This window comes from Coregonus clupeaformis, chromosome 16 (genome assembly GCF_020615455.1).
Source record: "Coregonus clupeaformis isolate EN_2021a chromosome 16, ASM2061545v1, whole genome shotgun sequence".
Classification (NCBI taxonomy): Eukaryota; Metazoa; Chordata; class Actinopteri; order Salmoniformes; family Salmonidae; genus Coregonus; species Coregonus clupeaformis.
Genome location: NC_059207.1, coordinates 50,636,874 through 50,654,514, shown reverse-complemented (window position 1 = coordinate 50,654,514; position 17,641 = coordinate 50,636,874). Strand labels below are relative to the sequence as shown.

At 46.0% G+C, this 17,641-nt stretch overlaps 1 protein-coding gene and 1 non-coding gene across 3 annotated transcripts in view; both read right to left on the bottom strand.

Moving 5' to 3' along the window:
* Nucleotides 1-16,851, bottom strand: part of ptch1 (patched 1) — an 85,305-nt gene extending 68,454 nt beyond the window's left edge. The window contains exons 1-2 of one of the 2 annotated variants that reach the window (XM_045225775.1): nucleotides 16,695-16,851; nucleotides 11,657-11,849 (exon numbers count right to left, since the gene is read on the bottom strand). In XM_045225775.1, the coding sequence (XP_045081710.1) occupies nucleotides 11,657-11,849; nucleotides 16,695-16,697 (196 nt within the window). In that variant the 5' untranslated portion in view covers nucleotides 16,698-16,851. Of the gene's footprint in view, nucleotides 1-11,656; nucleotides 11,850-13,098; nucleotides 13,646-16,694 lie in introns of those variants that run through there. The other variant, XM_045225774.1, reaches the window with a different exon arrangement.
* trnat-ugu lies at nucleotides 10,606-10,679 on the bottom strand. The gene has a single exon. It is a non-coding gene; the product is annotated as a tRNA-Thr (tRNA).
* Nucleotides 16,852-17,641: the final 790 nt, after the last annotated feature.

The window sequence follows — 17,641 nt, the reverse complement described above, 5'->3', positions numbered from 1 at the left end:
GGGAGCAGTCAATCTGAGCCAGCCATCTCTCTGTCATTTTCTGGTAAGATGGCCTACTGATTCCAGGTATCCCACAATCACACATTCCAGCGGACCCCACAGTACAGCAGCGTGCAGTACAAGCCAAGCTAAGCCAGGGGAGGGGAGAGTTCCCCACTAGGTCACAGGTGTTCCACCTCATCATACTAACTGCTGGGATGGGCTCCTGCCCGGTGTGGTTTGTCACAATCTGCTTGTCCCACGGAAGATTAAGATCTCAGTGTTTGTGACCTGTTGTTTCTGGGATGGGTTGTGTGTATGGAGTTTGTCGAAGGAACACAGGAGTATGTGGTAGGAAAATCTAAGAATATTGCCATAAGTCTGCTCTCTCTCGCTCTCTCTCTCACTTACATAGATACACACACACGCAGACACACACACAGCTCAATCGCCCGCCAGCTTCAAACTTCAACCCAAGTCCCAGCTCCCAGTACCGCTGGCCCTGGAGCCAAAACACAAACACACTACCGCTACTATACTCCTTCTCCAGTCCTCCCCCTATCCTTCCCTCTCTCTCTGCTTTTCCTCACACTCCCCGCCCCTCTGTCCGCCAGCACTGGGAGGGAGGGGAAGGAGAGGGAGGGAGGAGAGGAAAGAGGAGGAGGGAGGGAGGGAGGGTGGACCACCGTGACTGTCATGGCAGGGCTGTGTGTTTACATTGCTGTGCCTCACTCTGCAATACATCTGGCATTCTGGAGCCACTCTTCCCTGCCGGGGGGTTAGAGGAAAGAGACCTTTTCGGCAGAGAGGAAAGAAGGGGGAGCTAAGGGGGGGAGAGAGAGAGAGAAGGATGGAGTGAGGGAGAGAGGAGGAGGGAGGGAGGGAGAGGGGAAGTTTTGGAGGAGTCTCTTGCGGTCGGTCATTCGCAGAGCTCTGGTTTTTGAATAAGAGCGTCTGAAAGAATGCAGAATGTAAACACAGCGCTTGGAGGCATCTCAGGAGGTGGTTTGTGAATGGGAGACCGTCCATTTCTACAATACACACACACGCACACACACACTCTAGAGTTGTAACTTTTCAAACATATTTAACCTTTATTTCGCCATATAAGTCATTGGGAATAAACACTCTTTTAAAATAATGACTTTTAAAAACTTTTAAAAACAGAGCCATAACTCTGTGCACACTAACACAGCCATGGTGTTTTCCAAACACTAAATCCTTCTCCAGCTCGCCTGCACATTTCATCAACTAGTAAAGTTTAACATAACATGTTGGAATGTTATTTTACTGATGGCTTAATCCTGTTTGGAGTCAACTGATAAACACAAAGAATTTGGAGCCCACTTGTTTTCCTGTGTGTATGTGAAAGGACACAACCCGTCAACAGAGTGATGATGTAGGCCGCCCGGCCCTGCTCCGTCGGGAAGGAGGAGGGTTGTAGGCTGAATACCAGGGAACACTGGGTGAGGAATTCCCCGCAGCCCTCTGGACGTCCGTTACACCTCTCCGGAGGTGGTAGGCAGGGTTCCCGCAATGTCGCAGGCGAGACTGGAGACGCCGGCTGCTGGGGCTGGTCGGGTGTCCACATTTGCATGCACGTGTAATGCGTATATTTCTTGTGCTGTGCAATTAGGCTACAATGTGTGTTTGTGCCCGCATTTGTGCATGTTTGATTGCTTGTGTCTGCAAAATGAGAGTGGATAGAGTGAGCGGGAAAAGTCTAGGATGGCAGAGGGAGGGTAAAAGAACTAGCCTGCCATTCCCATTCAACTAGCTCCTCACTCAGAGGCAAAACAGAGGAGACTGTGTGTGTGTGTCTTCCTATACACATCAAAACGAGGATAATTCTGACCAGAGAGAAGAAGCCACATTTGGAGTCTTCCCTTCCTTTCCTCTTTTCTCTTCTCCCTCTTCTCTTCTTATTCCCTGTCTCTTTCTCTATCCTCCTCTCTTCTCCCTCCTCCCCCTCTCTCTCCCTCCTCCTCCTCCGTCCACATGAAAGGTTGACTGGGACTTTTTCACAGTCACTCAGCATTATAGTTAGCCCGACCGATATATCAGTTCACCGATATTAAAGGTAGACTCAGGGAAATGAAGTTGCCACGAGCGGCACTGCAGATATTGAGATGAGCGAGATGCAAGACTTCACTCACACACAGTATCTGCGCACTTGCACAGAGAAGCAGAGAAGTTGAGCCTCACGCTTCAACGCTCTTAGTTGTTGTGGAAATTGTCACACTGTGCTGTTTACTCTCTGCATCTACGTTATATCGCTGAGTCTACCTTTAACAGCCAATATTGGCCTATTACCAGACCAAAATAAATAATGACAGTACTCTGCCTCTAGCAGCACAACAACAAGCTAACCACGTATTATTCGTCATGAGGGCAATGGCACGCAAATATTTAGCTGTGCTTCAAGTCATGTTGCTTAAGCAAAGGCATGGCAACTTTTCCAGAATGAGGACACACACACACCAACACTAGGCGGGTGATTCTCATGAAACCAGTTTTAACCATGGCAGTAGCAAAATCTGCAATAATGAACTATCATTCTGAATACTAGTTTATGGCACAGTGACTTATTTTAAATACATTTTATATTTTCACCTGAATTTTGTACATTTTCACCCCAAATTCTCATCACTGAAATACATCCGGATTAAATTATTGGGTCATTTTATAAAATGTTATCTTTTGCTGTAGGTTGTCCATAAATCATACAAATTGTATGCTAGTTGAAGTTTACATTAAACTATAATATTTTTAGGTCAGTTGCGGTAATGATAACCTTAATTTCGGTAATAATAATAATAAGCTAATTCTAATGTATAGTCAAATGGTGTGCTGTGCTGGTAACTTTTATGATTTACTAGGACCACTGCTTACACCTATTGTATAGATTTTTTTGTAAAACATCAGTTATTTGATTAAGTAGGGATTGTTAAGAAATATGGGTGTATAAACCCCATTTAATTTACTTAAAGCCACAATCTGGAGTTTGTGTTTCAGCAAAGAGCAACCCCGCCACTTAAAGTTGGATATCCCCCATTTTGACACGTGTGTTACAGGAGGGGGTCGCAGTTCCGGAGCGACCCACTAGGTATCATCCTCCGAAAACCTTAGGCACCTCCTCACTCACAGTCTGGACTAATCATTATCCTATTGGTGTCACCTGTGTCTACCTGTTCACCTGTGTATTTATGCCCTCAATTCCCTGTGTTCCCTTGCTCAGTTTTCTCTGCTAGTTTCACTATGCTCAGCAGTACTAATCAGTGTCTGATCGGAGAAGTATGTACAGGTACTCAAGAAATGTTCTCCCTGTTTCTTTATTATTTCAGTCGTAGTTACAATTTCGTATTTTGGCTGTCAGCTTGTTTTTGGAGACTTATTTGCGCCACCTTTCTTTTATCGTGTTAAGTCTGTTGTTTTGTATCCTGGCTTCGGGACCACCAGTAAAGATCCTTGTTTTCACCATCTCTACCTACTGCCTACTGTCTATCCTGCACCGCACCTGGGTCACACCTCACACCAACCCTTACAGAAAACTGAGCCAGTATGGACCCAGCGGAGGAAGCACAGTATTGGAGCGCATTGGCAACGCAGGGAGCTATGCTGAACCAACACGACCGCAGCCTGCAGCAGATCACAGAGAATCTCCGCCAGCTGACGATCGCCGTGCAGAGCTGGGTGGACACCCGACCAGCCCCGGCAGACGGCGCCTACCACCTCCGGAGAGGTGTAACGGACGTCCAGAGGGCTGCGGGGAATTCCTCACCCAGTTTTCCCTGGTATTCAGCCAACAACCCTCCTCCTTCCCGACGGAGCAGGGCTGGGCGGCCTACATCATCACTCTGTTGACGGGTCGGGCCTTTTCCTGGGCTACCGCGGAGTGGGAGAGCCAAACTCCGGCGTGCTCCGACTCCTACCAATTCACCCGGGAGCTACGCAAGGTGTTCGACACCTCTCGGGTGGTGTCGGGGCACAAGTTCAGGAGGCGGCTCACGGCCTGTCAGCAGGGTGACCGTTCGGTGGCAGACTACTCCGTGGAGTTCCGGACCCAGGCTCGAGAGGTAGGATGGGTGGAGGCCGCCCTAGTCGTCCTTTACGCACAGGGGCTATCGGAGGGGATGAAGGACGAACTCTCCTTCAGGGAGCTGCCTGAGTGACAGTACGGTCTCATCGACCTCTCGGTGCGGGTAGACAATCGGCGTCATTAGAGGGCGTTTGAGAGAGGGATGACGCAAGGCGTGTTTCTGCGTCCTGGAGGCTTTCAGCCGATTCAGGGAGGAGACGCCTCAGGAAGAGGCTATGCAGCTGGGTGCGGTGCGCTTGTCCAGGATGGAGAGGCAGAGGCGTCTGCGCCAGGGACATTGCCTGTACGCCAGGCAGGTCACCACTGCGACTTATGCCCGGAGAAGCCGGGAAACGGTTGTGCTCGCTAGTATCGGGAGTGGTGCTAGCGAGTCGGAATCGAAACCCCAACTCCAGAGACTCCCAGACTTTTCTCCCCGTCAGGGTTCAGTGGGCCCGCGCTGAGCATCGGGTGCATGCGCTGGTGGATTCTGGGGCAGCGGAAAACCTGATGGACGCGGGGCTGGCCCAAGGGTGGAGCGTTCCCTTACTCTCCCTCTCCGAGCCGGTTCCGGTCATGGGCCTGGACGGCCGGCAGTTGGGGTCAGGCTTCATCACCCGGCGCACTGTCCCCTTGCTTGTCCGGGTGGAAAGGGGACTATGGGAGGATATCCAGTTTTTCATTGTGGACTCTCCGGAGTGTCCCCTTGTCCTCGGGCACCCCTGGCTGGTCGCCCAGAAACCCCGGATAGACTGGTCCACGGGGCGGCTCATCCTCCTGGAGGGAGGATCCGCCCCGTCCTGTTCCGGTCTCCACCGACCACTCATCAGCTCAAACGACTGTCCCAGACCACCACCTCACCTCTTCCCCAGGTCCCGCACTCCGAACTGCCTACCGCCGGTTGCCACCGGGAGGACGGCAGCTACAGACTCCGTCACCGGCCCAGACCTGGCAGGCGTTCCCCGGGAGTATTGGGATCTGGGGGAGGTGTTTAGTAAGAGGCGTGCCAAGGGCCTACCTCCTCACAGGCCACATGACTGCGCTATCAATCTCCTGCCGGGAGCCATGCCCACACGAGGGTGATTGTTTTCCTTGTCCCGGTCGGAGACGCTGGCCATGAGGGAGTATATCGACGAAGCACTTGTCGAGGGTCACATCCGCCCATCTACCTCACCCGCGGCCACGGGCTTCTTCTTCGTGAGGAAAACGGACGGTGGGCAACGTCATGTGCGTTGATTACCGGGCGGTCAACGTCATCCCGGTTAAGAACTGCTACCCACTCCCCCTGAAGACGACGGCATTCGAGTCGTTGCAGGGAGCCCGGATCTTCACCAAGCTGGACGAAATGCCTACAACCTGGTGAGGATTCGGGAGGGGGACGAGTGGAAGACGGCTTTTAACACACCCAGTGGGCATTACGAGTACCAAGTCATGCCGTTCGGTTTAGCCAACGCACCTGCGGTGTTCCAGGCGTTGGTCAATGACATGCTCAGGGACCTCCTCGACCACAGCATCTTCGTGTATTTGGATGACATCCTAAAATGTTCAAAGGACATGACTGAACACCAGCAGCATGTTCGGCAGGTCCTCCAATGCCTTCTCTGTCACCAGCTCTACGTCAAGGCGGAGAAGTGCGTGTTCCACACGGAGACAGTCTCCTTCCTGGGGTTCATCGTCACCCAGGGGGACATACGGATGGACACAGCCAAGGTCAGCGCGGTACTGGATTGGCCCCAGCCCTCATCCCTCAAGCAACTACAACGTTTTTTAGGGTTCGCTAATTTCTATAGCCGCTCCCCTGACAGCCCTCACCTAGACGAGCGTGCCCTCCTTCGCCTGGACCCCGGAAGCGGGGAACACATTCGATGCGCTTAAGCGACGCTTTACATCGGCCCCGGTCCTAGGGCATCCTGATCCATCCCTACCATTCATTGTGGAGGTGGATGCTTCAGACGTTGCGGTGAGAGCAATCCTGTCCCAGGGGTTCCTCACGGACGGTAAGACTCACCCCTGCACATCTTTCTCCCGTTGGCTGTCCCCTGCGGAGCAGAATTACGACTTGGGGAACCGTGAGCTGCTAGCAGTCAAGCTTGTCTTGGGGGAGACCTCAGAAAAAAAGGGTAGATCTCCACAAGTCTGGTTCATCCTTGGGAGCAATTTCCAAACGCCTGAAGGTACCACGTTCATCTGTACAAACAATAGTGTGCAGTTGCAAACCGTAGTCTGGCTTTTTTATGGCGGTTTTGGAGCAGTGGCTTCTTCCTTGCTGAGCGGCCATTCAGGTTATGTCGATATAGGACTAGTTTTACTGTGGATATAGATACTTTTGTACCTGTTTCCTCCAGCATCTTCACAAGGTCCTTTGCTGTTGTTCTGGGATTGATTTGCACTTGAGTACATTCATCTCTAGGAGACAGAACGCGTCTCCTTCCTGAGCGGTACGACGGCTGGGTGGTCCCATGGTGTTTATACTTGCGTACTACTGTTTGTACAGATGAACGTGGTACCTTCAGGCGTTTGGAAATTGCTCCCAAGGATGAACCAGACTTGTGGAGGTCTTCAACTTTTTTCTGAGGTCTTGGCTGTTTTCTTTTGATTTTCTCATGATGTCAAGCAAAGAGGCACTGAGTTTGAAGGTAGGCCTTGAAATAGAGCCACAGGTACACCTCCAATTGACTCAAATTATGTCAATTAGCCTATCAGAAGCTTCTAAAGCCATGACATCATTTTCTGGAATGTTCCAAGCTGTTTAAAGGCACAGTCAACTTAGTGTATGTAAACTTCTGACCCACTGGAATTGTGATACAGTGAATTTTAAGTTAAATAATCTGTCTGTAAACAATTGTTGGAAAAATTACTTGTGTCATGCACATGTCCTAACTGACTTGCCAAAACTATAGTTTGTTAACAAGAAATTTGTGGAGTGGTTGAAAAACGAGTTTTAATGACTCCAACCTAAGTGTATGTAAACTTCCGACTTCAACTGTATTTGTTTTCAGTGTTATGTTTAACTCAGGCCTTTTCATTAGGTGAGCAATGTTAAAAAACATTTGAAATTGATTTGTTCACTACTTTTTTGGACTTCACAAACTATTGCGATAATGAGAATTTTTGCGTTTGTAGTTGGGGAAGTTGTGTTAAAATGCATCATATCTGATCAATAAACATAACAATAATTATGAAACAGATAAATACAGATCCTAATCTTAGTGATCGAAGACGTTTTTTTTCTTCAGTCAAGTGGCAGTTTTGTGAGAATCACCCAGGCCCTGACTAACTGCTGTGGAATAGAAAACCAAAGCAAATCCATAAGAAGCACCAGCAGTAGCTGGGAGAGAGAAAAACTATGATAATAAACATTGATATAGTACAAATAGAAGTCAGAGTAAATCTGACTGCCCTCTGCTGGAGGGATGGGAGACAAATAAGACACACAAAAACAGTGACACACTCTCAGCGCATTGAACACACACACACACATACACACAAACACTCCCAGACACAGAAAACTACAGGGACTAATTGTGACAGCTGCTGTGACCTTTTTGTGCCCCTTCTCATTCTCTTCCTCCTATCTCCCCCCCCCCCACCCCCCCTCTCTCGCTGCTGTGATTCCTCACTCTACACCAGGGCCACAGGGTGAGTATCAGGTGAGGTTTTGAATAGCGGCGCCTCCACACACAGACCCCAAACCTGTGGCCCCTGGCCCCAAACTCTGCCCTGCTCTCTCTCTCTCTTTCTGTGTGTGCGTGCGTGCGTGGGGGGTGGGGTGATGGGCTCGGAGGAGGAAGGGTATGAGTAGGAGGAGGAGTGCTGTGCAAGCAGGGGTTAAATTAAGGGGGAACGGATTGGACAATTCAGGGGGTGATAGAGGGTGGGAGAGCCCCAAAGTCAGTGACTTCATAGGAGCCCCAGCCTCTGTCCTGCTCTACAGGACCTAGCCCCAGCATCATCCCAACCCCCTGCAACAAGGCCTAGTAGCAGTCCTAACTCCCTCGGTCTAAACTCCAGGCACAGCCCTATCCCCAATTCCAGTCCCATGTCCTCAGCCCCAGACCTAACATACCATTTATTTCCTAACTCATCCAAAAAAAACAGCCCTAACTCTACACCACAGCCCCTAACCATAGCCCCAGCCTCTCTGCTAAACCCCAGCCCTTCTCAGCATGCAGAGGTAGCTAGCGAGGGGCCACTCTACAGGAAGACTAATGTTTACGCCATACTGTTTTAATTAGACTCAGCCAGCGCTGGTATTTTCTTTACAATTTGGCCTGTGTTTGTGTTAACCCAGAATGGCGAGGGATGGCTCTACTTTCATACCATGAGGACCAGGGAGTTCGCTTCCTTTTCTTTTCTACTCGGATACGTCTCTGCTAGAGGGAAATTAGTCATATATTTGATTTAGAAAATCACTAAGGGTTTGGTGATATGAAACACTGCTGATAAATCTGAACAGCCTTGAGAAAGAAGTGTCCTGGCAGCCATATTTGAATAGGAGAGCCCACCACAACACTGCAACTTCCTGTTTAGGCAGGTCACTTCCTGTCACTACTCTCATCAATGTACACAGCTTAATCGACCTCTACTACGTATAAAGTCAGCATCCTAAATCTTAATTCATCCATAATCGCATTTACATGTACTGTATCTATGCATTTTTCCCGCCAAGTCAAGAGATCAACCTGTTTGCCCCAAAGAGCACCAAAAAGCTTTTCAGTGCTTATGCCTGTTGGATGACACAGACACTTCTTTCTACTCTTTCTTCTTTTATCTGTTTGATTTAACTATCCATCCCTCAACATTTCTAATAAACACAGCTTTCTGTATCTATATGAGAGTGTAGTCTTAGTGTTTATGGGTACTGGGGTACTTATTGTGTGAAGAAAGTCAACCCCAACCAAGGCAGCTGAATGTGATTCTCCTTGAATAAGACAAGCTGCAGTACTAAACTACGGACCTAGCAGGATGAAGCCTTACCATAAGCATAGCAGGTGACGAAAGACAGCATGAGATCACCCATGCAACTCCACTCAATTCCGATGAGAGATCTGCTATGGTGTGTGTTGGTGTATGTGTGTCTTAATGGCCAGAGCTCCCCGGTGGGGTCATGTAGAGGTTGCATGCAGAGGAACGGATCCAAATTAAACATAAACAGACGTCCTCTCGCTCTTCTCCTCCTCCCCTCTTCTCATACCTTCCTTTTTCTCCTCCTCTCCTCTTCTCATCTCCCCTCCTCTCATCCCCTCCTCTCTCCCTCTTCACATTGATGTTGGACCACAGTTCCCCCTGTGCTGAGCCGAGCCCAGAGCAGCCCTCCACTGTCCAGGCAGTACTAATCTATCCCTCAGCTGTGCAGTCTAATCTAAACAAACACATCTCTCCCAACCAGCATCTGGAACCCCTCACGTCCCTAGACCTGGGAATAGTGTGTGTGTGTTCTCATGCACTTGTGTGCACATGCAAACCACAGCCATCCGTCATCCCAATAAACTAGTAGATGACCATGGGTTCTGACATCTTGACATAACAAAACAATAACACAGGGTAAGGAGATAGTAACCCTGTAAAAGCATGTGCTGTAGTGTAGTTGACCTTCTGTTGACAGGTTTGTGTGTGAATCACCATGGAACTATGCAACATTAGGATGGGTCCAGGAAAGAAGATACCACTTCATGTTGTTGTGCTTTATTAACACCCCATTATTGTAACTCTGTGTCAGCTAACTTCAGTAAACTATAAGAGTAGGCATGGGATATTGAGCAAAGAAAAGGCATTTGGCCATTGACATTAAAGGTATTTATTAGACAATCTACTGTTGACAGAATCCACATGCTTTAAAATAACATTGCTTAATCAAATCTTTAGCACACAGTAATAACCTATTACTGTTTAAAGTAACTGTCCAAGGACAATCTCACTTTTAAAAGTTAATATTCTGTTGACTCATACCCAAATAATGTTATTGACTCGTCCTATACTCGTATTTGTGGTCAAAGCATAAACTGGAGAAAAAACACTTTCTAAAAAAACATCTCAAACAGACATTTAAAAAATGCTTGCTATTTCCTCATAGAACATGATGTCATGTTGGCTCATTGGCTGATCTGGCCAATCAGTGGTCTCCTAGTATGAATATTTTTAATGACGGTTTACACCCACACCATTTGGTTGTTGGGGTATGCCCACACCATTTCAACACAGAACATTTTAACATACTTATTTACCACTTTTTGGAAGGAAAACTATTTCACTCATATTGTAATTAACTATAGGTCATATTTCATAGAAATCTGGAAACATTGGACAGTTCTTTTAAAGTAACATACATCTAGTAGGTTATAGAATACTGCACCAGAAAAAGCTTGTCAGAGCTTGATCGACCCTCACGAGCTGAACTGCTCTTGCATTACAGATGAGCATGCTCTCTGTAAACACTGAAACTGCTGGCACGGTTGGCTAGAGAACTATAGGAGGGGGACATTTATTTTAATTTTTAGTCATTCTATCCAGAGCGACTTACAGTTAGTGAGTGCATACATTTTCATAGAGGCCCCCCGTGGGAATCGAACCCACAACCCTGGCGTTACAAACGCCATGCTCTACCAACTGAGCTACACGGGACTAAATTCTGTCGGGATGATTCACGTTCATTTGAACTTATTTTATTTTCATTTTTTCTTAAATCGTATTCTCTTTGACGGCATTTATATCGCTATACTAATCATAGGCCACCCTAAACATAGCTAAAGATACTGCCGACATATTTTATGTAAACAACCATGACCAAAAGGCAATAACATTTCAATCGTAAATCCCAAGTATGATCTCTTTCAAACCGCCCACATTTCAAAAGAAAGTGAATTGATGACCTATTCGTGACTCAAATACCACCGTCCTAAACTACTGGAATGCAGATCAAAGGAAGAAAAAACGCGGCCCCTCCCCCTTTCCCCAAAATCACCACCCATACTCAAAAGACCCCCTTTCAACAAAAATACACTCTACATAACTGAAAAGAATAGCATAACCCTGAGTTTCAGACGGTCTACTTTTGTAAACATGCGTTTCTGTCCGCACTCCGCTTTTTTCCTTCAGCCGGAGACAAATCTTTTTGGAAAGTTGAGAGCTGTCCAAAACGGGACCACACACAGTCTCCGAGCTGTGCGCGGATCACATTCAACTGCTGGGGGCAGGCAGACGCACACACACTCACACACACTCACAAAATGGCGGCTTTGACAACATTTCCTTTCTCCAAAACTATCATAAACTTAATAACAACTTTCCTTTTAACTTAAAGAAACATTTGAGCTACTCTGTGAGCCTTCTTTCCCCACATGCAGCGTTAACTCAACATATCCAACGCAACAAAAACCATAACATGAAACGAAATAAAAATATGTTCAAGTTGTAACCTGGCCCCTTGTCAAACTGCTGCTATATAATAAACATTCCCCCCAGCTTGTTTTGAAGACCCCCCACCCCTCTCCACCCCACCCAACCTTATCCCTTCCCAGACGTTTAGCTTATTCTCAACAGGAAAGACAAACGATTCAACAGGCAAAATAAAAGGACCAAAATCATAAATAATTGTCTTACCTTCTACCCAGAGTTTCTCCACGTCGGTTTCCAGATTAGCTGCCCGTAAGCCAACAGCGAAAGCTCCGAATATCAAGAGGCCCACAACCAAAAACTTTCCGCAGTTCTTTTGTATGTAACAGCCCAACTTAAACAAGAGTCTCTGAAACTTCGCTCTCAGCCACAGCGGTGCTTTTCTTCCAGTCGCCTTCCCCTGCGACAAGACAAGAGAAAGTCTACATAAATATTACTCCCCAAACAAGTGCTGGGAGCATCAAAGATGTAGGCCTATCATTATTGATCAATGGGGTGTAGTGTTATGGGATGAGGACATCACGGTTGTCATAGAATATAAGACATGTTAATGAACGTGTTATGACATTGGTGTGATTGGTGCAATTTGTCGTTCTAGATCAACACTTAATTTGCGGACTTCTATAATGCATGAGCTGTTTATATGTAGGCTATCCTTTATAGCCTACTGTATATGTGCAGTGTGTTCAATAGGGTACATCAATGTAAACTGTTCTAAATAAGAACCTCGGAGTAGGCCTGTTATTCTGGCCAAAAGATGACTTGGTCGGACCTCCTACGTCGAGGGAGGAAAGAGATATAAAGTTGGCGAGCCAGCGACGTAAGCAGCGGTTTTGGACGATAGGACTAAAGTCCGTGACTTTTTTGTTTTTACCACACACACACAGACGGACAAGGAGGGGAACGCGCAGCAATGCTTGCTGTCAGTGACACAGTGTAACACCGCGCGAGCCTTGATGTGATACATTGTATCGAATTATTATATTAATCCCCCAAAAGATTCACGTGGGGTTTTACGCTGCCGCAAAATCACACACAACACAATTCCATTCCCATTGAGCTACTTGTGTGATCTGAGCTGGGGAGTGGAGTAGCCATCTCGGAGGGAGTTAGGCTACGACAATATTTGTGAACGGAAGAGGGCAGCCACATGGATTTTTGCTTTGGAGAAGAGAACGGAGAACGACTCCCCAGTAAAGATAATATCGTACAGACGTCTGGGCAGTTAAAATATTGTACTACCGTTACGCAAACACATAGGCCTAAACATTTATGCACATTTTAATTGTGCAAAAGTAGGGAATCGCCTACACCGTGTAGCCTATGTTGCGCGACCGTTATTGAAACGTTGTAGCCTATAGTGTAGCCTACCATTATAGGAAAGTTACAATTTATAGACTACAATGTGTAGCCTACATTCCCAAGGAAGAGGATTAGTCTATATGCGAGAAAAGTTAACTATTCTTGAATAGCAAATCACAACATAGGCTACAAGGTATAGCTCTAGTATACACCCTAACCCATCTCCCCCTACCCTGCCCGTCCCGTAGCTATCCCGTTACCTAGCGACTTGACAAAGTTGGGCAGTTTCACTATATAGTGGAAGCATACCCATAGCATTTCACTCAAACGTGTCAAAGAATAAGCACCTCGGATATTTGCTCCAAGGCGAAAGCTGCATCGCAGTAACTTGGCCGCTGCAAATACTCCAAATCCGGCGCTGTTGTGCGATAGTTCCCCCTGTTCCTCCGCGTTATCCTCGGCCGATCGGGGTCCCTGTTTTCCTGCTCTGAGGAGGCATTAGCAGCCGAGGCCATGTTGCGGAGACTTCGCGCTGGTTCTGCTTTTACACGTTATAATATTTCCCCGAAAGCGTGTAGTAATGTCCCAAGGCAACACAGTTTCACTCTCGGTGATCTCACACCCGTAAAGTACTTCATACTCCTGTTGGAGACGGCGAGTCAAAGTCTGCACCTTCCATCCCAACATTTCGTGATCCGGAGGTCTCCACCGCTTCGCACATTCACCGTTTCTCTTCAAAAAAAGTTATTTATCTTAAAAGGCAAAGTGGAAATATCGATTCCCATCTACAAAACCGCGGCTTGGAACGTTCGATGGTCGTAGCATTCTGTGTGTTCTATGTGGTCTTCCCTTGGGCCGCGCAACACGGCGAACTCTGAGATTCAATAGAGGAGAAAAAAGACCACTCTCCATTTGGGGACAGAGGAGGAGGGGTAAAAGCAAAAATAATCGAAATCCCGCCTCCAGGGCTGTCAGATGGCCGGACTTTCTCGCATCTGATTGGTTCCAGAAGGGCAAAAATTACTCAGAAAACACGACTATTATTAGCTGCTTAGCAACAGCTCACTAAAGTAGAGCGACCACCCAAGCCGACAACCCTCGTGTGTGCATCTCAAACTTCAGGGGAGCCTTTCAGAAAGCCAGCCCTCTTGTGCGTTTGCGCGCAACCAAGACCGGAGTTTGTGGTTTTCCAAAAGGAACTACATTTCTTGAAGCAGCATTTCTTGAAGAAAACACACTTCCAAGGCGAAGTATGCAGTCTGTTCGTCTGAGGGGTTTCGAGGAATGTCAGAACTGCAGTTTTTAACTTAAATTTGTTCCCCAACAGGCCCTGATGGTGGTAGCTTGTCCTCAAATTACAGAGGTTCTGGGGGAGGTCCCAAATTTCAGTCCGTCTCAATGTTCCCTAATGACAGTTTAGTGGATAGCCTAACAAACATCATAATAGGGTAAAAATGAAAACCCTTAATCTATACACATTAAGAAACACAATAATACATAAACAGTGAAACCATCAATACTATCTACAGTTAGCCTATCAATCTAATATTATAGGCCTAATTGTCACTTCTGTTTTCGCATGTTGCGCATGCACTTGGAGAGGCTTACTCTTTCTTGGAGTACACTACAAATATTAATTACGCTAATACACTTAGGCTATATAACACGTATAAACACATTTTATATGTCTATTATTGAACTGGATGGTCTTAGGGGCCTCCCTCTCTCTCTTGCCCTAGCTCTATGCTGTGTGCTGATGCGTAGCCCAAATACATGCCAAACAATGCCCGCTGTCTCAATGTCACTCTGCAGTCACCGACAGTGAGGAGCTGAAAAAAGTAATGTCCTCAGAGATAAGGCAAGAGATGGTAGAAGAGATGACTTGAGAGGTAGGCTAGGTCTAGTCTATGTAATAAATGCATTATACATTTTGGGCCTACGTTGTGTCGACTTCCCTCGCCTAAACAATATGGTAAACGTGCTTTCTATCAGGAATGAGCAACATACACTTTTGGTGTTGCAGATAAACAGGCCTAATGGATGGCATGTGTGCGTTCCACTGTCAGATCAAAATCCATACTTTCAATCGTTATAATAACAATGATTGTCTGATGATTAAAACAACAATTACTCTTATGGTTGTGAGCACTGTGTGAACAGTCACAGAAAAAACGAACTGATATCTTTATCTTTCAAAATGCATTTCAGGGCCTGTATTCACAGTGTCTCAGAAAGGACTTCTGATCCATGATCAGTTCTGCATTTCAGATCATTATGAATCAGACAGGGGCACCTGATCCTAGATCAGGATTCCTACTCCGAGACGCTTTGTTATTAGAGGCCCAGTTCTAATCTCATCCATATTGTAAGGTATCATGTGTAATAACATATACAGATGTAGGATCTTAATTTGAGCCAGTTTGCTACAGCAGGAAAATAATCCTCCAGCAACAGGAAATGTGAATTATTTTGTGGATTATAATTAATGGCATTTTTTTGTAGGGGTTGATACATTTTTTGTCAGGGCAAATCAAGTCTGACATTTTAAAGTGGAAATTACAAACTTTAGAAGCCTTTTTAAACCTCGAATACACTACAAGTTTGAATTTTCTGCTGTGCAGGAAAATTCTCAGCAACAAAAGAGTGATCAAATTAAATCAACATCTGTATGTAGGAAAGTATCACAGTTATTTAATGCAGACATCACACTGCAAGGAGATCATGTATAATTAACTAGTAACTAATTTTTGACCGGTAGATTTTGACCGGTAGGCCATCTCAAGAAACGTAATTGTCTTAAAGTGTTGCATGATTCTATTTCATTATGAAAAGTAAAGACATTGCCATACTTTGTCCCAAGGTCAATACCACTTATGCTCTCCAGAATATGGCCCATGCTCACATTATAGCATTGAAGGTCCATTGTATGTGCCAATAGTATGCATGGTTTCTTGCCATCCTGATTGTTATTGGCCACAAACGCCTCATTCAGTATAAGACCAGACATCTTGAATGGATCTGAACTGGTTAAAGGGGACACACTATAGCCACACCCTATAGCCAATTATTTCTAGGCTAAATTATAGAGCATTATGCACTAAGATATAGTGCAATAGACTTATGCAGCTTAATGGAGGCATTTTACCATTCCACACCATAAGATGACCTGCAGAATGTTTCCATCAGTAATAATGGCATGTTGACAAAGTAAGCTAATCATGAAAATATAAATGTCCACTCCACAATATTTCCACATATTTAGTATGAGTGACATTTAGGCCTACCTGTCCATCATGTCAATCGCTTATTGCTGTCTAAATAGGCGCACAGTGACATTGTTCTGATACATTGATATTTGCAACACATAATTACAAAAAAAATAACACACACTACCCACTGGGCAATAACTGGTTGAATCAACGTTGATTCCAAGTCATAAAAAAATAATATATGTGATGACGTTGAATCAACGTGGAAAACTGATTGGATTTGCAAAAATCATTTAAAAAATTCACCACACTTTAAACCTAAAGCCAATGGCATGGTGACATATTTTGTTGATTTCACGTTGAATTCACATTAGTTGACAACTCAACCACATGTAAATCAAAAATAAGACTCTGAACTGACGTCTGTCCCAGCGGAAAATGAAAAGATTAGTGAGAGGAAACGTTATTGTATATTATGCATGACACGCGTCATGGTGCTGGATCAAAAATCAAATAAATTTCTTGACATCGACATTAAAACTAATCGACAGGCAACATAATTATCGTCCACCAGACCGCAGTAATCACGATAATACCGTAATTAGCTATTGTAACCACTTAGTGGGACAAATATCAATTTCTCAATCTGCGCGCGTTTGCCAAGATCTCACACCTGAGCTGTCAAATCTCTCCTTGGCCACCGCAGCTCGCGGACTTGCCAGCCAGCCACTTACCATATTCTATCCAGGGGAAAACGGTCTGGAGAAATCAATAATATCCGCCTCCGACTCAGAAAGTTAGTTGTTACTTATGATGAAGATGAAAAAGTTTGCTTTGTCATCAGGGGGAAAAAGAGCCCGGCGCGCGGTAATCCTTATCCGACAGTCTTGGTTGCAGGCATTCTGCTAAGTGTTGGAGAGGTTCACAATTACATGCCTGTTTCTATTAACCCGCTGCGCCAAGTCTACGTGGGTGGTCCCATTCTCAATAGGCAGGACTCATGCCTGTCACGTGATTAGGCTAAAACTGTAAACACGCACACACAGTACGCACACACACGCGCGCGCACACACACACACGCACACACACACACACACACACACAGTCTTGTACAGCTAACCTTGTGGGGACACACATTTCAGTCCCATTCAAAATCCTATTTTCCCTAACCCCTAACCCTAAACCTAACCCTAACCCTAACCCTAACCCCCTAGAAATAGCATTTGACCTTGTGGGGACCAACACAATGTACCCAGTTGGTCAAATTTCTGTTTGTTTACTATTATTTTGGGGACTTCTGGTCCCCACAAGAATAGTTAAGCAAGTCCACACACACACACACACACACACACACACACACACACACACACACACACACACACACACACACACACACACACACACACACACACACACACACACACACCTTACTCCCAGCCTGTACCCCCCAACCACTCCAATGTCAATACCGGCAACATCAATAATATTATCATGATGACTATAATGGTCCATGTTCATTTTGAGGGTTGGTATTAGGCCCAGGACTGTAGGAGGTCCTGGCTACCTGACAGCTAAATTGACAATCAGTATAAGTGTCATACAACAGCCAAGATGGTGGTTATGATAATGAAGATGGAAAGGAAACAGGGCTGGATGGCTCACAGCACCAAACCTTTTCCCT